Raw genomic sequence first — 27696 nt, forward strand, 5'->3', positions numbered from 1 at the left:
CTACGATTCGACAACGTCCGTCGTCAAGGCCCGCGTTACGACAACTCGGTTTATGTCGCCATGCCGTAAATCGTCTTGTCCGACCTGCCAGTGAAGAGAGACAGAAGGCCTTAAAGCTTATAAATTTATAGACGATGAAAGTAGGCTTATCGAAACGCAGTTTCTTTTTATAGTCAGTATTATAGTGTTCCTCACGATGATCATAGAGAATGTGGAAGCCTTGAAGTCGTGGCTGGCAAAACTCCTGGAGCCGATGTGAGTATTGAATTGAAATGACATTTAGCTTGGCGCTACATAGCCACGTTAGCTTGCTAACAAATAGCCGGGCATGAATGGGGGGACGTGCTGGAATACGATGGCAGATTCTTGCACGAGTTAGCAAACCCAACACCGCCGCCGCCGCTAGCTGGTGTTTCGTGGACACAGAAAGACACGAAAACGTATCATTAGCGTAGCGAAATATGTTGAAACCGTGCACGACGCACGGCGTTTGTCCCCGTTTGTCGCACTGTTATTTTCGGGTGGTCTGACATGCAGTTAGGGCACCATGGTGTAACTTTACCAGAGCTTAACTTGTGGTCTTTCTCCTCGTAATTGAATTATTTGTGTAGCATCTTGGACCTTGTGCGTAGTCTCGTTACAGAGTTAAGCTACGACCATTATTGTTTACACGTGTTTAATCCCTAAATAAAGGGTAATAGTTTCCCATTTGAGTTACCATAGATACACATGCTCTGTAACGCTTTGTCCCAAGTAAAGATATTTTTATCATAAACTGATTTAGATGCTGCCACACAGAATACGCAGCCACATTAATTAAAACAAATAATAATTAACGAGAAGTTAATGTGTAGTGGAGGCTGTGTTGTTAAACACGGTTATTGTTTAACAGGTGCTGCTGCTGCTGTTGTGTAAAATCATTCATTGCTAACCACTGTATTCCCGATCAGGTGGCTTTGCTCATTTAAGCTTTCACTTTATAGCTGGCTTAGTTTTTAGGCACGTCTCATTTGAACCAAAATCCAAGGTTACTCAGGGAACATTTGCTCTTTTCTTTCCTGGTTCAGCCAGATTCCCAGTAGTAGTAGTAGTAGAAGTGGTAGTAGTAGGAGGAGGAGGAGGAGGAGCAGTTGGGTGTAAATGTGCTTGGACATGTTAAGAGTGCTGCTCTTGTGCTTAATGTTTTTATTATCTTGCAACAGATCTTTTACACGACAGGAATTTTCACTAGTAAACACCGTACGGCATCAGTGATGGCTCAGTTTTGTTAGGTGGCTCAGTAATCCGTGGTAGTGCATGCAACAAAAAGCTTGTATGCAGCTGTCAGTAGTAATACATCTATGCTTTCCTCTACTATGACTATTCAAAATGTCTGGTGAGAAAAAGATCTGTGACCGCTGTGCTTGCACTCTGAGAGGACTTTAAACTGCGGTGTGATCACGTTTGTCATGTTTTTTGTGGTTCTGTGTCGCTTGCTGCTTGATATTTTTAGATTTGATTTCAAAAACTTCTGCATGCACGGCCACTTAAATACAACTCGCACGACGTATATTGCAGTTGGTCTAAATTAGCTTCTTAGCATTGCAGATAGAAAATACACCTATTTAGGACGTACCTGAAGTGAACTGAATGCACTTTGGAGCTCATGCATGGTCATTCTCTCTTTTGAAAGCAAAGACTCTGAAGTGTCGATCACAAAAGTCAGAATCACTCTAATGTAATATTGTTCTTGAGTAATCATAGTTGGCACACAGTTAAAAAAAATAAGAATGGGGTTGACTGTTATCAGTGAAATCAGAGGAAAATGACATTGCATGCAGCTTTTACTCAAACACAATTCGTGTACAGACTTCTGATTGGTTCAAAAAGATGCTGCTGTCTCATATCCCACCCAGCAGAATGTTAAAAGGTCAAAACCTAGAATTAGTTTTCTCCTTTTTTTGTGTGTGTCACGGTTTCCACTCAGCTTCCTGCTTTCTCCTGTTTGCATTGTATAATGAAATGAATATCCTGGATAGCTGTAACTGTGGATGCATATATGTTAATCTGCAGATGCGATGCTGACCCCTCTGCATTAGCCAACTATGTTGTGGCTCTTGTGAAGAAAGACAAACCAGAGAAGGAACTGAAAGCGCTTTGTGCTGACCAGCTCGACGTCTTTCTACAAAAAGGTATGAATTCGACATAAAGTAACAGATACTTTTTTTTTTAAACTGATTTCTCAAGAAAACACACTATGTTTTCCTTTCATATATTTGTTGACAACAGAAAGAATTTATTTTGCTTGCTTCCCTTGCACGTCTCACACACAGTAAAGACTTTTCATTCATGTGTGATCTGGTTATTCGAGAGTCGTATCTAAATCTTCATGGATCAACTTATATCATAAAACTGTATTACCCATTTAGTTGGTCTGACACTATAAAACATGTAGTTTCATTCTACTAGAGGCCAACTTATTCATGGAACTTATGCTTTATACTTATGCTAATAATTTATATAAATGAATTGTCTTCTAACCACAAATATACATTCAGCAGTTCATTCATGTGTGCAACATTATAATCATCTACCTGTAGTTCCCATATGAGGCCACCAGAGGGAGAGAACATCCCCTGATTGTACTCTACAGTTTATCCGCTCTTACATTTTTGGCATCCACGTGTTTAAATTGCATAACAGTTTTGCTTTATTTTTAATTGTACAATTATGCAACCATAGTAGGACAATAATGTTTTTTTTTGTTTGTTTATTTGTTTGTTTTTTTGAGGTGTTGGGTGATTCAGCAGGAACGTCGATAGATCTCATGCCTGAGGGTCATTTTGTTCTGCACAGTTCTAGTTGAGATTAAATCTATTCACACAATTAATTCTGTCCTTGCAGAGACGATAGGATTCGTGGATAAACTTTTCGAATGTCTGACGACCAAGAACTACCTGGGAAACTCTGCTGTGAAGGAAGTTCCTAAAGAAGAAGTTAAACCTCCTGCAGTCAAGACTGATGCTGTTGAGGTAAGAATAGAAATTGACCGGCCATGTTTGGACACTGAGAATGAATGGCTCATTTGTTATTAGAACAACTTTAAAGTGGTTTTATGTGAAAATCATCCTGATTCCTTCAGGCTTTGAATCAAAGCATGTGATAAATGTGATTATCTTTACACCTCTTTTAATAGTCAGAACGTAACATAAGTTGTAAGGCGTATATTTTTTTTTCTCCCTTAAGGTTGATACTCCAGAGGAGGAGAGAGAAAACAGACGGAGGAGAAGTCCTCTGAGAACCCGCTCTGACTTTAACGACTCCAGGTATGACTGTCGCTGTGGTGTCAGGGATATATTTAACTACATCTTAATGGCCAAGCCCGAGGCGCAGGCACACACTCTACGACATGTGAGAAGTACGACATCGTCATTTTGACATTTTCAGCACAGCAGCATATCTTCCGGCTGAATTGAAAACCAATCGTTTTGCATGCTGTAGTAGAGCAGAGATGTGAACTCGTGGCTGTATTTGCATGGTTAGTTTCAAACCCCATGAGTCCAGCTTGTGGCTTGATGAAGGCCCTGGTGTCCAGTGACTTGTCCCTCGGCTGTGACGCGTCTAGTTACAGCTGATGGGACAAACTCTTCCACGGTGATATGAAACATTGTGACACCATTGATCATTTTTGAGATTCATGCTTCATTGACATGTCAACTAGTTTAATAAAATCAGTAAAAATGCACATTTAGGTTAATTTCTCTAGACTTCTTCTGTGTTGTGTCTCTAATTTACTGTAGACTCGTCTCTACCTGGTCTATGAGGAACTGTTGTGAAGCTCTTTATCTCCTGCAGAAGTCTGTCAGCTCCAAATATGGTCACATCCTTTATATTTATCGACCAATCATGGAAGTAGAAAGGTTTGATCTGAAGCTAAACTCTCATTGGTTGGTGTCGATTTCTGACGACGTGATTGGTTCTAAAGTGACCAGATATTCTGCCTCTAGTCTGAGTTTATCTGAGAGGGACATTTAAAATGCTGTGAAGTCTGATATAAGAAGAAAATTACAGCTCAAATTAGCGAGAAAAGTCAAAGAAAAGATGAAGGAGAGGAGAGAGGAAGTCAGACTCATCTGAGTTCATCTGGACGTAAACTGTCTCTGGTAAAAGGAGACAAAGGTGGAGACGATAGAAAATGAACTTATTGAAAATTTAATGTGTTATGTTTAGATAATATGTTTAGAAGGACCTGAGTAGATCTGGTTTGGGTTCATAGTGGTTTCTAATAAAAATATAAATGATTTTACAATATAAAACTTTAAAATGAGTTTTTCTGCTGCTCTGAACCAGAAATCTCCACTTCAGTAGCTCTGACACAAACCAAACTAAAAACATGTCAAAAAGTTTTTGGACTGTTGACAGTATTTTGTAATTAATTGGGTGATATAAATAAATATCCAACATTCCCTCTGTAAATACCTGGAAAAATTATACTTTAACAAAATGGAACAAGAATTTTGAACCTCACTTTATCCATTATTCAGATTTCTGTTCTGGAAATATATGCAAATTAGGGCATATTTAAATAGATAACTCCTCATTTTGCATATTTAAACATACATTCACAGAAAACCTGTAATATAAAAAATTACTGTATTTATGTAAGTAATAAACTAGTTAAAATCTTTACCCTACTCACCTGTAGTGTCTCACCTTAATGTGTGATTTACATTTTGCAACAGTTCAGTTGTGAACATGAAGGAGCCTTTGGAACTGGAAATGCTTTTATTTAACAGCAAACAGCAGCAAACTACTTTAATCAGAGATTTAAGCTGATTTCAAGTGTATATTAGTACCTGTAGATAAACTTGTCTTCATGTAATTGCACCCACATTTTTTTTGCCCCTCCATGAAAACCTGCCTGACTGTTGGATTTAAAACAAGCATAAAGATATGAATTCAAATGTGCTCCCTCTCTCGCCTCCTCTCGCCCCGACACAGGAGGAGGGACGAACGCAAGCGCCGCGAGTTCGACCGGCACGGGAAAAGCGGCGGCGACTCCCACCGCGAGCGGGAGCGCCACGAACGCCGCAGGGGCAGCCCCTGTGGGAGGAGCTACAGCCGGAGCCGGAGCCGCAGCAGGAGCGGCAGCCGAGGGAAGAGCAGGGACAGGGAGCGCAGAGGTGAGAAGCTCCCCCCACCCCACCCCACAGCCAATAACAGCAGCTCAGAGGAGGAGGAGGAGGAGGAGACCCAGGAGTGCACAGGTTCCCGAAGCTGCTGTCAGCGCTGTTGAACCGTGCATTATTGATGCAGAGGAGACATCTTAGATATGAGGCACTTTAGATTGATGAGAAGAAACTGGGCAAAGTTGTGGATGTAGCAGGTTGTATGGTTTTCTGTCGGATTACTAGTCAGTGTTGCTGTGAGTTGTTGAGAAGGAAGGAAGGAAGGAAGGAAGGAAGGAAGAATGTGGACAGCTTTGCATTCGCATCAGTGGGGATTCAACAACATGGGCTGGAATTGGCCTTATTACGCACAAGGTTACTCTGCCTACAACTGCTTGTCTCGACGATGGGAGATTTTTAAAACTCTTATGACGTGTTTGTGAAACTGATCTTCCCCGTTTTGTCTTCAACAGACTTCAAATCAAAGTTCGAGGTGGAGAGGAAGGATACGGACGGCTACAACTCTTCGACCCCATCGGCCTCCCAGCAGCAGCAGCAGCAGCAGCAGCAGCAGCAGCAGCACCCATCGCCCCTGCTGCCCCTCCCCACCCCTCCACACCCCTTCTCCTCCTCTTCCTCATCGTCCGCTGGAGGGGTTCCCATAGCAACGCCGGCTCACCTGCCCGACAGCACTACGGACAGCTGGTCCGGTTACTACGGCGCCCAGAGGCAAGACGGCGTCGGCAAGCCGTTCATCAACAAGCCCCTCAAACAGCGCTGCAGGGATTACGACGGTGAGAACGGTCTTTTTATTTATTTTGATCCAAGTCTGAGCTTTAATCTGTCCGGTGCGATGGAAAGATGAAGTTTGGCTTAGCATGTAGTTTTCCAGTAACTGGCGTCCTTAATGTTATCGTCCCACGAGGGTTAAGCACCTTGTTTAGTGTCTTCACTAATGACCACTGTTTAGTCCCCACTGAAAGGTTAATACTTACCCACCGTCCCCAAAGCCTCCTCTCTGAACTGTCACAGCGCTCAAACTCTAGGGAGCCAGTTACTTAATGAGGCCGTGTGGTGGTAAATACGAGCTCTGTGTGCTTTAGTTCGTCTTGTTTATCTCTCTTTCATTCTGCTTTGTAGTAGATTAATATATATAAATGTTTTTCTTCCTCACAGAAAAAGGATTTTGCGTCCGCGGTGACCTGTGTCCGTTCGACCACGGCAGCGACCCCCTCATCGTCGATGATGTCAATCTACCGAACATTATCCCGTTCCCGCCGCCGCCTGTTTTGCCCCCGACCGGCTTGCCCATGCCCCCGATCACTGAGCCACCCCCCTCCCTCAGGATGCCTTCGATGCCGCCCTACGGCCAACCGCCGCCGCCGGGCATCTTCCCCATGACGGGTAAGCATCGCTTCGATTATACGCCGCCTGATGTGTGGAGTCGCATTTCATTTTTATGTCATTTAAAGTCACTTTTAATGACAGTCTGGATGTTTGTGATGTGTATGTGGGTTGATGCACATATCAGAAATATATATATTCAGGTTTTATCTTTAATTTTCTGACTGTATTGGATGTTAATGGAATGAGGTTGTGCTGCAGTGGATCAGTCTTTCATACCATCCTGTCTTTGAGTGAATAGAAATTAGAAAACCTTTATTTGTCCTGCAGTGGGGTTTGCAATGGACTGTATAAAAGATGAATAATACGATAAAATATAATATAATAAAAGTAGTTGTTATATAAATGCAAAATGTATTGAGTTGCACTGATTAGGGCTGTCACCATATCAGGTTTTCACTTCACGACAACGATATTATCACAATATCAACAAAAAAATTAAAAAATAATGGCAAAATCCAGGAAATGCATCTTCCCAGTTCAGGGTCATGAGCCGAAATGTTAATTTTGCTGTACATTTGGTTAAATATCAGTATAATGTAGCATGCATGTGCAAAATAAACATTACCACAAATTAATTTTGAAAGATGAATGACACTGGGCTATTGTGCTTCACGTTTATGTTCAAAAAATGACTGAACAGCTTTCTGGTTTCCTTAAATAAGAAAAATAAGTGAAGTACTCACTCACAATCATTACCAGGCCTTTGACCTGTATCTTAAAATACAAAGACATTTTAGTGAAAACAAACAAAATAACATGGGACAAACTTAGCCTACTAGTGCAATAAACAGGACAAAACACGCCCCCATTAATCATACAGATTCAGTTAAACATCATACACTGCGGTAGAATCGACCTTAGTGAAAAGATAATCGTTTTCCCAACTTATTTTATCTTTAATTTTCGTTTGTCTAACACGCTCCATCTGCATCCTCTCACTCGCTGCTGCTCTTCTTCACCTCACTGGATTTGAGGCGGCACGAGCTCAACAGCGCCACCCCGCCGTAAATGTATCTCAATGTCATTCTCTGGTCAGGAGTGGAACTGCACCAATAAATAGTGTTTAATGAGACGTTAAGGAGCAAATTAGGATTAACCAGGATTTACATGACATTATCATTTGCGCATTTTTAACACAATGTTGAAATTAAAATTTTTTTTAATACCACGATTATCACCAATACTGGTATACCGTGTCAGCCCTAGCACAGATAATGATTGTTGGATATTGTTCACATAGTTGTTCACAGTTGAATGGTACAAGTATTGAACCCTGAGGTGTAATAGTGATACACACATTACAAATGTGTCATTATGGAGCCTAAGAGCAGCAGGAAGGAACGATCTTCTGTCAGATGCCCCCTTCCCCCCCTTTCCCAGAGACGAGCTTATGTTTTATTGGATTTGGTTGCACAAATTGACTGTGTTGCAATTTATAATTTATTCAATCACCCTTGAAAATCTCAGTTTAAATGTTTAATTTGGCTCAAGGCATAAAGTGTGTGCAGCATGCAGCAAAATCACGGAGCAGATCAGTTCCTCATTGATTTATAGACGCAAGACAGAGGCTTCTATTATCAGTCAGTTTAACATTTCATTTTGCTCATGTGTTTTGGAAGAATATATGTTAAATATAAATAGTTTTTTGTAAATTTAAATGATGTACGGGACCTCCCACCACGCTCCCTGTCAAATTAAAGCCGCCGGTGACTCGCTCGCTGTCGTGCTGCGATACGTACCTGAGACATTAGCTTGGGCTTGTGTCTCCCTCAGGACCCCCACTGATAGCAACCAGTGGGATCGAAACCCCCAACCACCAATCAGCGATTACTTCTTCTCCTCCCGTCGGACCGCCCGGGGTGGGGAGGCCACCGACTCTTCCTCGTCTACCTCCTCCTCCTCCTCCGCCTCCTCCGCCTCCATCCTCGTCCTCGTCCGTGTCTCTTCGTCCCCAATATGTCCAGTCTGAATGTAAGCAGACGTGCGTTTCCTATTCAGATCGGGGCTGTTGTTTTGTTTATGGAGGAGACGTTGCTGTGGCTTTTCAATTATTTTAAGATTAGTTGTGTTATTTCCTTTATTTTTCCTCCATTTTCTGTTTGAAATCAGTCCAATTTAGCTTTAAAAAAAAACTCATATTACTAATTAAAGTCTTTATTTATTTTTTAGTTAATTGTCATTTTAATTTTGTGTGCAATATTGTCGTGTATGCAGTGTGTAAATGATGTGTGGTCATTTGTATTGGCTGCAGTAACAGCTATGGACCAGAGGGTAGCGCTGTTTATTAAGATAAGAGATGTTAGCATGAACGCTCACTGTGTCGAGTGCTTCTTCCTTAAGGAATTATTTCATTTTGTTCAGGTGGAATCAGTTTATCACAGTGTCTTTTTTTGTTTGTTTGTTTGTTTGTTTTTCACATTATTAACAGTAGAGTGTTAATTTGTGTTGCAGCATAAAAGTTATGATTTCACATTGTTTCATTTTAATTATATTTTATGTCTTTTTTTTCTTCAAAAAAAGTATATTTGTAATTTGAATTTTCCTGCTTTGTTTGTGTGTGTGTATAATATTTTAATGTTAATGTCAGTCCACACATTTAATCCTGTTTGAATAGTTTCACCAGCAGATTCTCTCTTAACGGATTCTGTGACTCTCTCTCTGTGTCTTTTTACACATCAGATAACTACGACCCCGAGGGCTACAACCCAGAATCTCCAGGTCTGACGGCAGCAGGTCGTCATCCGTACCGTCAGTTCATTCCCCTGGTGCAGACTCAACGCTCCAATCTCATCGGCCTCACGTCCAACGAAGGACAAGGCTCCAGAGGTAAGTGCTTCGTTCTTAAGGCGAGACGCTACAGCTCAACATTTTTAACTAATAGATATCACCATAAAACTTATCCAGTTTACTAATTACATAAATACAGTATTAATTCACAGCATTTTTAAATGTCCCTCTCAGATAAACTCAGACTAGAGGCAGAATATCTGGTCACGTTCGAACCAATCACTTTGTCAGAAATCAACACCAACCAATGAGAGTTTAGCTTCAGATCAACCTTTCTACTTCCATGATTGGTCGATAAATAGAAAGGATGTGACCATATTTGGAGCTGACAGACTTCTGCAGGAGATAAAGAGCTTCACAACAGTTCCTCATATACCAGATAGAGACTTCGGGTTGATTTACAAAGTTGAATTTTAGTGAATTCAGGAGTAAATTAGAGGCTAAACACAGACAAAGTGTAGAGAAATGAATCTAAATTTTCATTTTGACTGATTTATTTAAACTAGTCTGATAGAAAACATGTAAATGATGCAAAATAGCTTAAAAAAAACTCAAAATCTATCAATGTGTCTCGCCTTAATACTGTTTTTTTGAGCATATTCTGGCTCTTACCGCACTGTATATACTGCATATGTGATTGGTTTCTCTGCGTTTCCACTGTTCAGCCGCCAACATCGTGATCCAGACAGAGCCGGCTGTTACAGCCAGCACACCTGGAAGTAATGTCTCTCGTTTCAACTCGGAGCAGGACAACAGGAAGAGGAATATGGGGCCCAGCACAGCCGAGGGACCAGCAGCTAAAAAGCCCTGGATGGACAAGTAAGCACTTCACAGATACACAAAAACCCTAAAAATAAAACCGTGACGTTTTTAAATGCATAAAACTTGACATAAAAAGGACAATCCTATCGTCTGTAGCTCTAGTTTTGAGAAAAATTTGATCAAATTGGTGCCTCGCTCCCATTTCTTTTCACTGCTGGAAGATCCATGACTAGAATGTAATCCATCTTGATCAGGTTCAGGCTTCAGGTTCATTTTACTTGTGGGAGCTTGATTCCATCTACGTCGGCTTTGATTCGCCTGTAAATTTGTTGTTTTTAGGCCGAGTTTCAACAACCAGCATAAGAACATTTTCCCCAAGAGGAATCACTACGTGAACACAAAGTTGGAAGTGCGCAAGATCCCGCGAGACCTCAACAACATCACGAAGCTCAACGAGCACTTCAGCAAGTTTGGAACCATCGTCAATATCCAGGTAAAACCAGATCTGCAGAAGGCTTCTAGTTTTCTCTGTGTGTGTTTATGTGCACAGCTCAATCAAGCTACGCTCAATATTTGACTCCTCATCCCTGTTTACATGCTCCTCCTCCTCCTCCACACTAGGTGGCGATATGTGTCTTGGGTTAATACACCCTCCAGTTGACCTATTATTTCAAACAACAACCACATGGATGATAGTTCAGCTTTTTAATCTTGTACAGCGTACACGCATTGTCTAGTTAAAGTCCAATTAAGGCGTATACATGCCAGAGAAAATCAGTTTTCAATCACATTATGTCTTAATTAGATAACGAGGATATTAGTCTGAGTACATGCACTTAAGTTGTCCAGTTAAACTCAGGTTAAGGCAATAATTTCTTTATTTCCCGTGCATGTAAATGTACTGACTGTTTAGGGTTTTTTTTTTCTGCTCTGAACCCAGGTTGTGTTTGGTGGAGACCCAGAGGCGGCGCTGATCCAGTACACGAAGAACGAAGAGGCCAGACGAGCCATATCCAGCACGGAGGCCGTCCTCAACAACCGCTTCATCCGCGTGTACTGGCACCGCGAGCTCGGCGCCAACAACACGGGGCTTCAGCCGCAAGACCAGAGCTCGGGGGGCCAAGCGGCCGGGTCGCCCCCCAACCAGGGGCCGCAGCACGGCAACATGCACAAGGTTAGCCATCTTCTTTTGATGATAGTTAATTTATTTTTTTTATATCCTTCTTTTAAAAATCCTCCAATTTCTCTCTCTTTTTTTTTATGTGTCTGCAGGGCATCAAGCAGCATAATCCTGCAGCCTACGTGTTGAACAAGACCGTACAAAAGCCTCACCTGCCTGCAGCGTCTGGGACGACGACCACGACTAAGACGGACGGCCTGAACCCAAATACAGATGCTGTCACTGTACGTTTTTAATCAACCACACTGCTATTTCTTTTGCCTTTAGCAAAACATAGTGACCATAGGGCGGTGGTTCCCTTCCAGTTGAAAATTCCAACTCGGATCTGAGTTCAAATGGGACGCAACACCAGTTGAACCTGATTCCGAGTTCAAGACAACTTGAGAAAAAATTAGCTTTGGGTTGTCAAACACAGAAATTACTGCTTCCTAAATTAATAAGTAGCTGCAGTGACAATATGCCAAACTTATTTCTTTTTTTTAACCTGTAACATGAATGGTGTGATATCAGAAGTCTAAAATTTCTGAGTTGGAATATAGAATGTCCGATTTTACCTGAAGGCATCATCGAAGTCACTGTTGTCTAAAAGATGGAGAGTAAATTTATGACGCTAGGAGAATATGTCCCAACTCAAAACAAATTAATTAATATAAAATGTTTAGCATTTTAGAGTTGGAATATGATCTACAGTTGTTTTTGTGTAAAAACAAGGTGTGAGGGAAGGAATAAAGGTTGGGAACCGCTGCTATAGGGCATTCAAAGTTGATTATGAAGCCAGATTAAACAGCTGGTTCCTACATCTGAAGTCAAGACATTTCCATTTTTGTTCCTGTTTTTTTTTTTTTTTTGTCCGTCTCTGAGGATATTGTCGGGAATAATTCATTCTGACATCCTGCTGATAAACTCTGGGCTCTTGCTGTGCTGCCATCTTCATTCTGTTGGCCTGAATGTGTCCTTTGTCTCTTTGTGTGTGTGTGTGTGTGTGTGTGTGTGTTGCATTCAGGTGGCGCCGGCTCTGACAAACACCCAGAAGGGCCCGTACACGTCCACGGGCTTCAAGTCGTCCTCGAAGAGCTTTGGGAAAACTGGAAAAGCACTCGAAGCGCAGGAAGCTCTCAAGAAGAAACAGGCATGTTGTTTGATTTGCCGACAGAGTTTGACTGCGACAAGAGCAGCGGAGCCAGGATTAGTCATTTAGTTCTCCTCGGAAATAAAACCGACAGCAAATAGTTTGTTTTCCACTGAAATATTGATGTTTCTAATTGTTTTTTGTCCATCTAGGAGGCATTAAAACTCCAACAAGACATGAGGAAGAAGAAGCAGGAGATGTTAAAGACGCAGATTGAGTGTCAGAAAGTAAGAATCTCTGCAACTATTCTCCTGCATGTTTTATCTTTTATTTCCCCCCGTGCTCCGTCTGTGTATTGTTTTCTTTCCATTATATATATTTTTTTTTTTTTTTTGCCCGTCTCCTTCCAGGCTCTGATAAACCGCCTGGAGAAGAACCGAGGTATGAAACCTGAGGAGAGAGCTAATATCATGAAAACCCTGAAGGAGCTGACGGAGAAGATTAGCCAGCTGCAGAATGAAATGAACCCCTCCTCTCAGGTCTCCGGCGGCAAAGCCAACCACAACCAGCCCAAAACCAAGACCGATGTACGCCTGGGTTACTTTCTTTTTATTTTATATTATATATCCTAAAGAGAAAGTGTGCAAACTGGGCTTAGCAGCTTTCATTTGCATATTATTCCCTTAGTGCATGCTTTTACTACAGGTCTGTTTTTTCTGTTTACATGATGCATGAACAGGCCCAGAAGGAGCTGCTGGACGCCGAGCTGGACTTTCACAAGAAGATGGGCTCTGGGGAGGACACGACGGACCTGAAGAGAAAACTGGGGCAGCTACAAGTGGAGGTAACAGATGCACGACATTCCTGGGACTGTAATGATCTGAAAAAGATAGCTGGTGCCACCACTGGTTAGGACACACTGTGCACAGACACACACACACACCACAAAAAAAAAAAAAATAGAGGCAAGCAGTGACAGCATCTTGCATCATCGACACTTTTCTTGAGAGGCGAGTACGAGGAAACCGAGAAATGCCCGAGACGATGTTTGCAGATAAGGTTGTCGTCACAATCAGTTCTACAGAGGGAGGCAGAAAGTTGTGTCTGCACAGGTTTTTACCCAAATACGTAAATGAATGAGAGGAAAATATCATACAAATAATACAGTTGAGCATTTTCTCATTCCCTCAGACAGGTTCATATTCGTTTTAGTTTTAGGCTTATGGACATTAAACGGTGTCAAAGACATGAACGGATGTGTGAATCAGATTTAGGAGAAAGCTAATTTCCATCTGTAGTCCCAACACAAAAATACAGAACAACATCCAGCAGAGACCCACAGAGATGCCTACGATACCACGCTGCAAACACTATACACAAAACCCAATATAAAATGTGCTCCTGATATAATTAGTGAAGTAAAATATTGCCTGGTAATTTCAGATTCAATATAATTAGAAACCACAGGATACGTTTTAAGTATTAGCATTAGTAACTTCTATTAACAAGGCTGTTGTTATTTAAGAAAGAAAGAAAACGCAACCTAACGCAGCTTAGCCCCCTCCAACCTAACACCACCAGCCAATCAGACGTAGGGGGGGGGCAGCTGATGCTGCATTCAAGACAACTTGAGAAAAATGAGCTCTTAGTTGTCAAACTCAGAAATTACTGCTTCCAAAATAAAAACAAATATCTGCTGCTCATATTTTAATGTTCAACAAATGGTAACAACATATCAACCTTATTTTCAACCTGTACCGTGAACGCAGTGATATCAGAAGTCTGAAATTTCCATATTTTCATGAACGCATCATGAAAGTCACTGTTTTTGGAAAGATGGAGAATAAATTTAAGAAGCTATGAGAATGTGTCCTGACTACAAACAAAGGACTTTAAAATAGTTAAAAATAATAAGTAATATTAGATGTTAGGATGTAAATTTAGCCGTTTAGAGTTGGAATAAGTTGTAGTTGCAGTTGTTTTTATATAAATTGAAACTGAATTAAATGGTTAAATTGCTAATTGAATAATTCCTCAAAATTAATAAGTTCAGGCTCAGGAGTTTTGTTTTAACTTTAACCCTCGTGTCTCTATGGAATTTACTAACACACCAACCCGGCATAACATTATGACCAGACATTGTGCAGGCCTCTCGAGTCCAGACCAGCAGAATCTGTCATGGAGTTGCTTAGTGTTGTGGATCCTCTCTAGCGTCTCTATTGGCTTTTAAGCAATTAAGGTTGTGTTTGCAAAATAAGTCAAATATTTTAACCTCTCTCCTCTCCACACGGACACAGATGATGTCGTCTCAAGATAAACAACAACATCGTAGCTTTGTTAGCAACACCTTCCTTAGCAGGTTTTTTTTTTTTTTTTTTGTGATCCCTTAAACCTCGGGGTCCTAATTTAGCAAGTCATTATAAATGCATACACCAACCCTCCTTCTGCACATTAAACCGCAGCCACTTAAGCAAACCCAGAGGAGCGGCCGCTAACGAAGGCGAATCAGTCGCGAGTCGCACAGCGACGCAGCCCCGGCTCATTAAAGTTTGAGCGGCGGGCCCTTGTAAGAAAGTAGCGGGATGACAATTAAAGGGAGACGAGAGGGGAGGGACAAATGGAGGAGAGAGTGTCTGTGAAGCCGTGGAGCGGTTATGACATGAGGAGATGACGCTTTTAAAAAATGGAGGAGTGACAACTAATGGTGAAGAGAGAGAGTGATGGAGTAGGAGGCTGCTGGAGGTGGACGGGGGGTGTTTGTTTTCATACTAGAAGCAGCATCAAGGCCCGAGTTTGGTCCCACATCTGGTCGTAATGATTCTTTTAACACAGCCAGGTGGCGTCCATGTGTCCCTGTCTCACCACCTCTCTGTCCCCCTCTCTCCGTCAGGCCACACGTCTGGGTCTGATCCGACCTCCGGCCGGCCGGGGCCGGGGCAGAGGGAAGATGGAGGCCGGCGCCGCGCACGGCGGCCGCGGACGGAGCCGGAGCCGGGACATGATGTCGGGACGGGGCGGCACCGTGAACCGCATGGTGGTCGACCACAGGCCCAGAGCGCTGGCTATTTTAGGGGTCACGCAGGAGGAGAAGGAGGAGCTGATGCCGCACTTTGTGGTGAGAACGTCTTAAAATTCTTTGTGATGAGTTTCGCCCAACGACGAGTCACTTAAACGCCTTTAAGTTTTAAGATACATCTAAATTTGAACAAAAAACTAGCACCGTGAACTTGGGGATGTAGTAACCATAGCGACGCTGCTGCACTCTGTAAATAATGGAAGAAGCAAATTTATTGTTATTGACGTTGAAACTGTGAAAACAAAACATGTTTCACTGTTTCCTTTAGAATTTTTTTCAATACCGAACGTTTTTTTCTCAAAATTTACCCTGCGTCCTCTTAAGTTTTAAGTTTGTGGCAACTTGTTCTTCTTCATTTAAACTTTTTTCCTCATAACTAGATACTAGTTGGTGTAAAAACATGATGGCGTCATTTCAGCTGATTCAATCTGCAGCCGATCACGTAACAAAAGAGGACAAGATACAAAACCTCATCAAATTTTACAGTAAACACTTGTTTATTTACGCTTATTAACTTTTCTACTTTTCTAAAGTCTATGAATAGTAACAAGCTATAACTATTTGCAACTACATATTTGTGACTTTATTATAATACTGAGTGAAATACATATGAGGACATATTTTTTTCCAAAACCTACTTCCTGCTTAGTTTTCATACTTCTTAGTTCGTACGAGTCCCAAATAAGTGGAAGAGGAGAAATTAAAAATGCAAATCAAATGAAAGCTCAGGTCTTGGGAGGTTAAGGAGCCTCATTTGAGGCATATTTAAATATTCATGTTCATATTGGAAGCGGAGCAGAAACAGACCAAACATTCATAATTAAGAGGCAGCGTCGCTACACAACAGAAACACGTGTTGCTCTGCTGCTACGTGTCAATAACATGTATCTTTACAGGAGTAAAGTTGGGTAACAATTAAAACTCCAGTTTCCTTTACTGATGAACTAGAGCAAACCAGGACATTCTCCTCTGTTCCTTCATGCATTCAGCTACGAGTAAACTTACCTTGCGTTTGCTGTGTAGTAGAAGTGTTACCTGCGCCGTGTCTCCAGAGTCTTTAGAGCAAACTGTCCACGCACGTCTGAGGCAGCGAGTGCTTCTGCCTCTGAATTATTTCATGATACGGTTTTAATGATGGTAAAAGTTTGAAATGGTAATAGAGGTTATGTGATGTCACAGCAGGAGAAAGTGGCACAAAGTGATAGTTGATCACGGAGATTAGTTTAAATCACAGACTTTAAAAGAGTCTAAAATGTAAAATTTTAATAAAAAAGGTGAAGAGCTGTTGTGTGATTGACTGAACCAACCAGTCACAGATATATTTTTATAGATATAGATATTTATTGATGAAGTAACTTCTTAAGTTACGTTCTGGAGGTTTGTCAGATAAGTTTGTGGATGTTGTTGTTTTGTTGACAGCAACTATTTCAGCTCCAACAGTAAATAACAACAAAACAATAAAGTGAATATTTGTGATCACTCCTCATCATCCTTTTAACGCTACAGTATTATATGGGTAACGTTACTTCTCAATAAAGCTCTTAGCGTTAGCATCTTGAATGAAATTGAGGCGAATCCACTTTTCCAAATCCATACTAGTTCATATGGATCATTGTTGAGTCTAATCGTCCTTAATTTGATCTAATAATCCTCATTTTTCCTGCTCTCTCTGTATTTACTGATACAGTTCACCGTGTTTTTGCCACTCAGGGGGCGTGGCCTCAGGCAGGAAGTGACATCACTGTGCACCCTCTGTACTAACCGTCGGGAATCTTATCATGAAACCAGCGATCGTCACATCCCTGGTTTGATCGTACTAACCTTTCTTTTTTTTCAGAAATTCGGTGAGATCGAGGAGCTCCGCGACCAAGACGCCAACAGCGTCGTCATGACATTTAAGACGCGGAGCGAAGCGGAGAATGTGAGTCACGTGACCCCGTTGACTAATAATATATAAAAGCATTTTATGATCCTCTGGTGATTTATACTGAATGAAAAGCTGCACCTGTAACTGGGCTGTTTTTTTTTTTTTTTTTGTTTTTTTCAGGCGGCCAACCAGGGAGCCAAGTTCAAAGGTCGCGTTCTGCAGATTTCCTGGTACAAACCCAAGCTGCCGTCTGTCACGACAGAGCCGGAGGAAGAAGAGTCCAAAGATGAGGACAACACGGTACGACGCGAGACTCGAGGTTTTGCTTCCGTTCAGGGGAAGAGAGTCGGCTTAAAGCGTCTGAGTGGGGAAACTTTGGGAAGTTTTAGTTACATTCGCTGGTTTTACTTGTACATTCTCTCTCCGGGGCTTCTAAATTTTTCACCGTGGCTCCCGGTGGAAAATCAGGGCAAGCCTCTCAGTACTAAGAGCATCTCAGCCCCTGGAGTAAAGCTGCATTACTGTCAGGTGAAATCCTCGTACTGTAATTTCACGGTTCGAGCTCTGAGGTTGCGACCTTCCTTGTTTCGGAGTAGGTCATGAATTCGATGCCGGCTCCGGTTTTAGGGAGTCGACTTCTGCTCCAGTTTAGTGCCTTAAACTAATTTATTTATTCTTATGATAAATGACAGTAACACACGTCGATACAGCAGCAAAAGGCGACTGTAGGAAAAACGGTGGCTGATGGAGGAAAGGAACTTAACTTTGGTCTGAACCTTTTATTTAATCATAAAAAGATACGTAAGGAGTTCGTAAACTGTCTACTTGTTTTGGTGTCAGCTGATGGATGCATGTAATATATTTGGACCAGCGCTCCATTATTATTATTAGAAATAGCCACAACATTACGACCACTGACGGGAGAAAACAAGATGGCCGCCTCCACCAAAGCCTTTCACTAGTCTGAATATAACTTGGTGTGTTCAATATTTAAATTTTAATTTTTTTTTTTGAGTGTAGAGTGAAATTATTGCTATAAAGTTGAACTAAATTAAGTCTATTTAAGCTACACTTATTGTAAATGGAACAGATAACTTGAACCAACTCATGAGTTTTTTTTAACTAGAATTATTTCCAGTGATGAATCTACACGAGGCAGAAATTTATTAAGAATATTCAAAAGTTTTAATTGTTTAATTTAAATGTCGAGAAAAATACATTATTAATCACAGTTTATCCCAGTGTTGTTTGGTTCTGTTTTGGCTTTATTAGGCTGCTATTTTTAGCCGTTATTAGCCAAAAATTTTAAATTACACTGTAACAGCATTTCAACATATATATATATATATATATATCCTGTCTGTACGACTGATTTAATGCAACAAAAACTAATCAGAAGAGGTAATAAACAGAATATTACAGGAGCTTCTAATTAGTACGTTTACATGCATGTGAAAAAAAACAAATTATTGCCTTAATCCGACTTTAACTGGACAATTTAAGTGCATGTAAACATGTTACAACTAAAATCAGAGTTCTCCTCATCTGACTAAGAAATGTCGGTCTGACACATGAAAGAGTTTAGTTTATTATATGACCTAATAGGTCAAACGTATTAAACTGCTGAAGACACATATCGCCACCTAGTGTGGAGGAGGAGGAAGACGTGTCTCTGTTGCATCTAAACTGGGACAAGGACCACATTCAGAAAGTAGAATTTTGTGCATAGCTCCATTAAGCTGCATGTAAACGCCCTGAATGTTTACTCACGGGGTGGCCATCTTGGATTCTACGAATTCCTTGGGAAAAAAAGTTCCAGTTGAAAGTTAGAACCCGCAACTCGGAAATTCCGACTTCTGAGTTCAAACGGAACGAACCAATAGACATGTAGCACCCACCTAGACCAGGCCGGGGACAGAGTTTTCCATGAACGAGCATTAGAGGACAGTCTGCAAATGTTTCACACACGGAGAGAAGCACGAATCTAAACTCCAGGTCGATTCTCTTTCGTTTGAACAGAAGGAAGCGAGCTCTTATCTGCCCGGGGAAGAGGAGGAAGAGGAGGAGGAGGAGGACGACGACGAAGACGACGAGTACGAGAGTCGTTCTTGGAGGCGATGAAGACGCAGCGAATCGTCTCCAACATCTCTCCGGCTGTTTGGTTTTTGTTTTTTGTTTTTTTTGTTTTTTCAACGCGCAGACGAAGTCAAAGGAACTTTTTATTATTATTTCCAGTGTTTTCGTGATTGATTTCAGACGCTAACGAAAGAGCATCTTTACTTTATTGTGCATCACAGGAAGTTCAGAGTCGAGGGTCGACAGGTTTTTTTTTGTGTCCCGCGACTAAACATTTGTTGAACACGTGTCACTTTTGCTGAGAAAGATAAAAGTTGTTCTTATACAGATAGATGGATGGATAGATAGAAGAGAGGAGTGTGCTTACCAGATGATTGATATCAGTAACGCACAACATTTGTGTCTAAGTGTGAATAGGTATTTTTATACATACTGTATTTAAGCTCTTTTTCTCACCGGTTTTTGTATAAAAAAAAAAAAAAAATAGAAAACAACAACAACAACAAAAAAAAGAAAACCCTAAATCTTGTCCTCGGATCAGAGGAGCCATTCCACCACACGGACTCTGTTGCTACCAGAGGTTTATTTATTTTCCCGCTGCGTACGTGCACCGCGCCGTACCCACACTCTTTCATTTCACTTCGCTCTGGTCGACAGGAAAAAAAACCCAGAAAAGCTGCAGGATGCAACTAAAGCAGAGCCTCCTGTGTTTGTAGTGGAGCCGGTGGAGGTACAGAAGGAAAGCGGTGCAATAGAATAACTCGATGTTTACAGATCGCACGTCACAGTCTCCTAGTAAATAATCACATTTACTTACCCTCTTGTATTTTTTTTATTTTATTATTTTTTTTTTTTTTGCTCAGTCCAGTGCCACTCGGTGTAAATACACTAACAGGTGTTTTCTAAGAGTGTGTAACATTTTCACTTGTCCTAAACTTCTGTCACAAGAGCCCGACAGGTCAAAGGTCAGATTTCAAAAAAAGATCCATAGACAGGTGTTTGAATGTAAAACTGAGCAGTTGATTTTAATATATATGTGTAAATATATATATATATATATATAAATATATATATATAATTTCTTTGCCTTACACGATCAGCTGATCGCTGACTTTTTACAGGATTTGTGATTTACTTTTGTACATTTTGTAAATGCTTGAGAGAGAAATTACAGTTGTACTTATTTGTTTTTCGCTCATTTAACAAAAAAAAACAAGCGAATGACGAGGTCGTTTGCAGGAAGTGGAACGAAGAGGTCAAAGAAGTGAGAGCGCAGCTCAATGCGTCTCCCGCTTTTTATTTCACTAAATGTTTCTTTTAGAGCTTTGGAAGAAAAAAAAAAAAAAAAAACTCTGCACCTCCTCATATTTGATATTTACGTCGATGCCGCGTCGTCTCATCTGAATATTTCACCCCGGGCTTTTCTCCACTCGCTCCTCACCACTGAGGAAAAACACACATAACAGTAGTTAGAGTTGTTGTTTTTTTGTTTTTTTTTTTAACCTATACTGTTTTAGAATCCTCAGGATGGGAGGAATTAAATCTGTAGAGAGTTATTTTTTTGCTAACTTGTGACAAACTGTTTACATGGAGTTGAAGGAGGTGTCTGACGTGTGTGTGTGAACGAAGCAGCGAGATGAACTCGTGAGTTTGTAGCGGTCTCACTACTTCCCAGAAACGCGGTCAGACGTGTGCACATATAAACCACCTGACTGGTTTTCTAACGCACACACGGTGGCGAAACACGACTTCCTCCCACCTGCAGCATCTTACTCACGTCCCTCTGTGTGTTTTTCCTTCCTTTCATGCGCTCACAGATCTACGGGACAGCTCCCCCACTTTTCTTTTCTTTTTTTTTGTACTATCCTCTGTACCATCACTCAATAGTGTAAAAAAAAAACAAAATGTAAAATGTTTGTTGAATAATAGTTTTGGATTTGTTACTGTTTATATTTGCAGGATGTGGATGTATTTTCTTTATTGTAATTTGTATGTTTAAAAAAAAAAAGATTTCTAATTCACTAGCATGTTTGCTTTTGCCAATAAAGATGGAGGAATGGGGCGCTTGACACAAAGAAGAGAAAAAAAAAGAAAAGAAAAAAATTATGAATTGGATCTTGGAGGTAAAAAAAAAGAGTTAAAGGAGAGAGGAAAAAAAGATTAAAAAGATGAGAAAACATTGGCAAAGGGGGGGAAATGCAAGCAAAAGCATTCCAGAAAATACGACTTTATATTCTTGTGTGGTCTCATTTATTCCAGAACACGTTGATGCACGAACGCAACTGAAACAGGCAGAACTGAAGAAAAGGTTGATTTGATTTGATCTTTATTCTTCTTGAACCATTAGCACATAAACACACATAAGTACGAGTTAATAAAAAAAATAAATATAAAATAATATACATAATAATCTAGTTTAAGAAGGAGCAGGATGAAGCTAATCGTTTCTTCTGCTTCCTTTATATCAGGTTATTACACAGACACAAAACAAAGTATCTATCTTATTTATTGTTTTTAAAATGTGTGATGTCTTTACATATTTTTATTTCCTCCTCTTCATCCTTCCACATTCTAACCTTTAAAAACTTTAAAACCAGCATCAGGAAAAGCAAATCTTCATTATTTCTGACCTTTCTTTGATGTGAATTCATGTCACTGACAGGTGGGTCAGGTGGTGGCGTTAATGGACACTCCCTGCAGCCAATCAGAAGCCATATCTGAACAAATGAGGAACAGCTGGTTAAACTTTCCACTATGTAAGTTACAGAAAAAGACAAGAGGAGCATTTAAATACCAAAACTCACTATAATACTCATCATATTTCCTGTTCCTAATAATAACGAATGACATCGTGGTCGTGGACAAGCCCCCGAACAAATCCAGTTTAATCACGACTAGAGACTCTTTCTTTTTTCTTTCTTTCTTTTTTTTTTAATTTGAATAATGCATCAGTGTTTCTTACTTTAGGAAGTCAAGTGAAAACACTCAGAATCTGTTTAGCTTAATGCAAGAACTTCCAGCTCTCCCCCGGGAGGAAGGGGTTTTAAACCGGGCCCATCCCGTCCCGTAGTGACCTGGTTACCAGAACAAAGAGAAGAGAAACCAGTTAATGTCATTCAGAAATGTTAAACGGTAACGATGTTTCTAAACTTTAACACAAGATCAAAAGTTATATAATTTTACAGCGAATAAATTTCAGTTTGGGGCAAATATACTGTAAAACTATCAGTCACTTCTGTGGATAGAAGCTGAGATACAGTCTCTGAATTACAGCAAATGATTTAAGCCTAAAAGAATTTTCATTTGGGGAGAATGGGACATACTCTGTTAGATCAGCCACAACATTATGACCACTTACATGAAATAAAGCAAAAGAAAAAAAAAGTAAATAACCAGTAAATAAATCATCTTGTGACAATTTAATGTTCTGCTGGGAAACTTGTGGACCTGGAATTCATTCATTCATTCATTCATTCATATAGATATTGTGGATGATGGGCTCCAAATTCACTAGCTCCCAACGTACCAGATATAATGAAAAGCCAAATTAAATTGTTACACGTATAAACAAACAGACTCTTTCTACACAAATAGGAGCTGATTAGTAGCTAACTTGAGTTTTTATTGAAGTTCCGTCACAGTGAATGTAGTGACAGCAGTCAGGTCATCTGGTGTGAAAGCTGCAGCTGTATGCTGGCCAGATGGGGGTGAGGGTGAGGATGGGGTGCGCTGTCACATCTGGCCACAAATTATGACAACGCTCTTCATAAAAGATGTCACCGGCTTAAGAGAAAGCGCAGGGATGATGAAGCTGTAAACAATGGCCACTGAATTATTAACAGTGGTGACATTATAAGCACAGACAGCTCCTCACGTCTAATCTTGTTTTGTTTTTTTAAAAAAATAAGACAGTTCATCCTAAAAACAATTAAGTAATTGATGGAATGTGGTTACATCTCACACACTCTCATCAGTTAGAAAAAAATCTAAGGTTTAGTCAGTAAGAGAATTCCCTGATTAAAGAGCAAAATCAGACTTTTTAAAGGCTGCATTCATGTTCAAAGCTTGAAGCTTGAAGGAGTCTCCCTGTTCTTCTGTCGAAACTTAAAAGATTCTCTGAGATCGACTAAAATCTGAGTTTGAGGGGAGTAGCTGGAGGCATCGTTGGTGACATCAAGGTGGAGGCCGGTCCTGAACCAGTATGATGAGGAAACTTGAAGCCTGTACATACAGCGAGGTTGGTCTTTTTGAAAATGTGTGGACACACACAGACTAGGAGGAGGTAGGAGGATGTAAATAAGTGCTTTTCATAGAGAAACTTCAAAGCAAAAAAATCCGAAAGAGGAACTTTAAAGTTATCTCCATCTCTATCTCCTCCATCCAAAGTCTAAAAGTTTGGCTGCAACAGGTTCGCGTGGTGAGAAAAGAGCTCGTCCGTTTTAATCTGTGTAATGAATAAGAACATGCCAGCGTGGTAATGGATGCCTGCCACCTCCAGGCTAAATAATTCAGAGTCTGGGAAACCGGAGAGGAGGCCAGCGGGATCGGATGGACCCGCTGTGTCATCGGTCGGCCTCGGCCCGACTGGCTCCTCTTTCGGACGGTCCACCTCGGCTTCATGAGTTTTAACCAGGCGGCCACTTGAGAAGTCTGAGGATGGGCGTCCACATGGCAGGAGACCAGGACCAGGCCAGGTCCGGGTCAGCTGGTCACCGGGGTGATCCGGTCTGAAGCGTGTTCGGGACACGGAACTGTTTTCTGTTTTCTGTTCTCCATCCAGTCTGTTAACTGCCGTGCGCTGTCCATGGTGCTGAAAACACTGGCGCAGTTTACCTGTGCGCAGCTTTGTCACTTTGGGTTGAAACAACTAAATAGAAACATAAGACTAACAAATAAATAAATAAATATCCTTTAGGGGCACTTTTTTAGAATAATGTAGAAACTGTGGATGAGAATATTTTTGCACGCTTGCGCACAGAGGCCACAGTTTTGCTACTTGTAAGTTGAGCGGAGGAGCTGGTGGGAGGGAAGGAGGAGGGAGGGAGGGAGGCTGAAAGAGGAGGAGGAGGAGGAGAAGAGGAGGAGGAGGAGGAGGAGGGGAGGAAGAGGGAAGCCGGGAGGCGCGGCCGAGGTTAACAGCTCAGTCTGGTGACGGAGACCAAAGGAGCTCTGCAGCTGTCCGCCACCCGGCCTTCATGCCAGGGGCCACACTGGTCGCGCGGTGCTCGCAGGGAGGAGGATGATGATGACCATGAACGGCAAGCAGCACTTCTCCATGCACTCGGCCCTGCACGAGCCCAAGTATCCCGGCCTGCACTCGGGCTCGGAGGGCATGCGCAGAGTCTGTCTGCCCGCCCCGCAGGTACGTTCAGGTCAGGGGAGACCGGCTGGAGGATGCTGGGTGAGAGGAGGGAAAAAACAGCCCTGGAAATGTCTGTAAAGTTGATTTGACAGGACTTTGTTCTATCCGCTATCTCTCTCCCTCTCTCCCTCCCTCTGTCTGTGTCCCCCCCCTCCCAACCCCTCTCCCCCCCCCTCCCTCCTCACCCACATGTCTGTTCAAGCAATGCTCTTGCTATCATATTAATTTTTATGACCTGCGCTTTGAGGAGGGTTCTCTCCTCTCCTCAGAGCTGCTTGCCTTTGGAAAATGTTTTTTAGATCCTGAGAGCTGCTTGACAGAATTCCCCACTGACTCCAGTATGCGCACTCTTGCTTGCAGCTGCAGGGCAATATATTCGGAGGCTTTGATGAGAGCCTGCTGGCACGGGCAGAGGCTCTGGCGGCTGCTGACAGCATTGTCTCTCACGGCAAGAGTCACCCGTTCAAACCAGACGTGACTTACCATACCATGAGCAGTGTCCCCTGCACTTCAGCCTCCTCTTCGTCCTCCACCACCGTGCCCATCTCCCACGTCCCCTCCACCATCGCCTCCCACCACCACCATCACCACCACCACCTCGGACAGACCCTGGAGGCCGGGGACCTCCTGGACCACCTCTCCACCAGCCTGGCCGTGTCCGGGATGGGTGCTCCGGAGCCTCCAGGGATGACCACGACTGCGCACCACCACCAGCACCCTCACCACCACCTGCAGACCATGGGCCAGCTGCACCAGGCGATGGCCAACATGGCCCACCCTCACTCCCTGTCCATGCACGGCGGCATGGCGTGCGTCAGTGACGTGGAGTCGGATCCCAGGGAGCTCGAAGCCTTCGCGGAGCGGTTCAAACAGAGAAGGATCAAACTCGGGGTGACCCAAGCGGACGTCGGGTCGGCGCTGGCCAACCTCAAGATCCCTGGCGTGGGGTCCTTGAGCCAGAGCACCATCTGCAGGTTCGAGTCCCTCACCTTGTCCCACAACAACATGATAGCGCTGAAGCCGGTTCTCCAGGCCTGGCTGGAGGAAGCCGAGGCTGCGCACCGGGAGAAAAGCAGCAAGCCGGACCTTTTCAACGGGAACGAGAGGAAAAGAAAGCGCACCTCCATCGCCGCGCCAGAGAAGCGCTCTTTGGAGGCTTACTTTGCCATCCAGCCCCGACCCTCCTCGGAAAAAATCGCGGCCATCGCCGAAAAACTGGACCTGAAAAAGAACGTGGTTCGAGTGTGGTTCTGCAACCAGCGGCAAAAACAGAAACGAATGAAATACTCTGCGGTACACTGACTTCCACGCGTCATGAATAAAATAGCCTACTACATTTTTGATCGAGTGATTAATAATAGCCTAAGTAGCCTAACTAACAGGGATTTATCAACAGATCCTCACGTCTCATCTGGGATCGTCTCCAAAAAGGTTCCAGTTGTGTTTTTTTTTTTTTTTTCACTCTTCATTGTTGCACTTTTTCGATTTCGTCATATTGGACTTCTAAATGTGTTGTTGATCTGTGAAGGAAGAGGATTTTGATGTTGTCGATCATGTTTCTTGCACACACTGTATGGACGTTCAGTAAATCCGCCCTGACAATTTGTCACATTCAGGGATATTAAGTCATTTTTTAACACCATAATGTGGAGTTTAAAGGCTAAATTTATGTGTTGTATACTTGTCAGTGGTGATAATCTGATGCCGTACGAAGGCAGAGGAGAATTAAGTCACGGTTTTGTGAAGAAGAAGAAAAATAATAGATTTTTTTCCCCTTTGGTTGAGACCAGAGTTTATCCTCCACATCCCAACACGATCATCTATGTCCACCTGTTCAGTTTTATTTTAAATTCACATGTGGAGTATGTAGTGGAGTCCAAGGATGTAAAACTCACTTTTTAAAACACCATTTTTTTTAATTGAATCTGCGCTCCCCGTGAACTCTGTAATTCGTCATTTACGCACAAAAGCTTTCACAAAATGTGACACTCCGAGTCTGTTTATCTTTAATTATTTAAAAAAATATGAATAATAATTATAATAATGGAAATGGCACCGTCTTATATGAGGCACACCCGTGTGGCTTTGGCTGCTGCTATATTTTAGTATTTTGATGTGAACATGTTTTGGAGCTGTATATATTTATTATATAGCTCGGCTGTATACAGTATATAAGGCCTACATCACCTACTAAGTATTTATTTTTTTCCCTCACTATTTATTTCACTTGAAAAAAAAATGTGTGAAGTTTAAACTTAATAAATTATTGTTTATTTTCTAAAAGTTCTAAAGACTTTATTTTTGTGCTTCATTAAATCGTATTACCATCATTAATCTCGGCGCAAAGCTCAGGAATGCGGAGTTAAAATTCCTTGAATTAAACGGACGATAAAATAAACAAATATAACAAATTCTTGGTAAACTGTATTTTCTTTTTTATAGCAGCTCGAACGGCTGTTTTATTCATGAATCCCCAGACCTCTGCCGGGATTAAATATGTATTGTCGTGTATGATACAGGCGCAGAAAAACGAGGGGCCTCCATTTTTTCGCAGGGATTGTCACACCGTGGAGCGCAAAACGTGTGTCCTCTACACGCTGCTGCTAATGGCCCCTTTCTCACTAATTACTGCGGTTTTAATTATGGATGCCGTCATGTCACCGGGTTATGTCGCGCATGAGGTTTGAAATTATTAAGTAATGACGATGCAATATTAATTATACAGCCTATTGGTATAAAACGAAGTAATGTGGAGGAGCTGGGAGCAGAAGTCTGGAGACTCTGGGGGGATTCTGGATGCACCACAGGTTGACTCAGGGAAGACGGAAGTATGATTTTTTCTCTCTCTGTCTCTGTGTGTGTCTCTGCTTCCCCCTCTCTTATTTGGCCAAGTAAGTATTTTATCTTTTAATTTCTCTTATTAGATGTTATTTCACTTATTTAAATGTATTTTATGTATTTGC

At 41.8% G+C, this 27696-nt stretch overlaps 2 protein-coding genes across 3 annotated transcripts; both read left to right on the forward strand.

The window, feature by feature from the left end:
- Positions 1-59: 59 nt before the first annotated feature.
- Positions 60-21602, forward strand: rbm27 (RNA binding motif protein 27). Of its 2 annotated transcripts, XM_047607912.1 has the most exons (21): positions 60-255; positions 2053-2171; positions 2884-3011; positions 3226-3305; positions 4981-5162; positions 5621-5941; positions 6324-6551; positions 8328-8525; positions 9234-9380; positions 10007-10160; positions 10443-10596; positions 11044-11277; positions 11376-11507; positions 12287-12412; positions 12565-12639; positions 12763-12939; positions 13092-13196; positions 15243-15467; positions 17266-17349; positions 17476-17595; positions 19315-21602. In XM_047607912.1, the coding sequence occupies exons 1-21, from the start codon at positions 197-199 to the stop codon at positions 19414-19416; spliced, it is 3150 nt and encodes a 1049-aa protein (XP_047463868.1). In that variant the 5' UTR covers positions 60-196; the 3' UTR covers positions 19417-21602. The 2 variants fall into 2 exon arrangements, with proteins under 2 accessions (XP_047463868.1, XP_047463870.1); XM_047607914.1 differs by lacking the exon at positions 8328-8525.
- A 2859-nt stretch (positions 21603-24461) lies between these two features.
- On the forward strand, positions 24462-27114 carry pou4f3 (POU class 4 homeobox 3). The gene is made up of 2 exons (XM_047607219.1): positions 24462-24733; positions 25094-27114. The coding sequence occupies exons 1-2, from the start codon at positions 24611-24613 to the stop codon at positions 26033-26035; spliced, it is 1065 nt and encodes a 354-aa protein (XP_047463175.1). The 5' UTR covers positions 24462-24610; the 3' UTR covers positions 26036-27114.
- The last annotated feature ends 582 nt before the right edge of the window (positions 27115-27696 follow it).

This window comes from Mugil cephalus, chromosome 15 (genome assembly GCF_022458985.1).
Source record: "Mugil cephalus isolate CIBA_MC_2020 chromosome 15, CIBA_Mcephalus_1.1, whole genome shotgun sequence".
Lineage (NCBI taxonomy): Eukaryota > Metazoa > Chordata > Actinopteri > Mugiliformes > Mugilidae > Mugil > Mugil cephalus.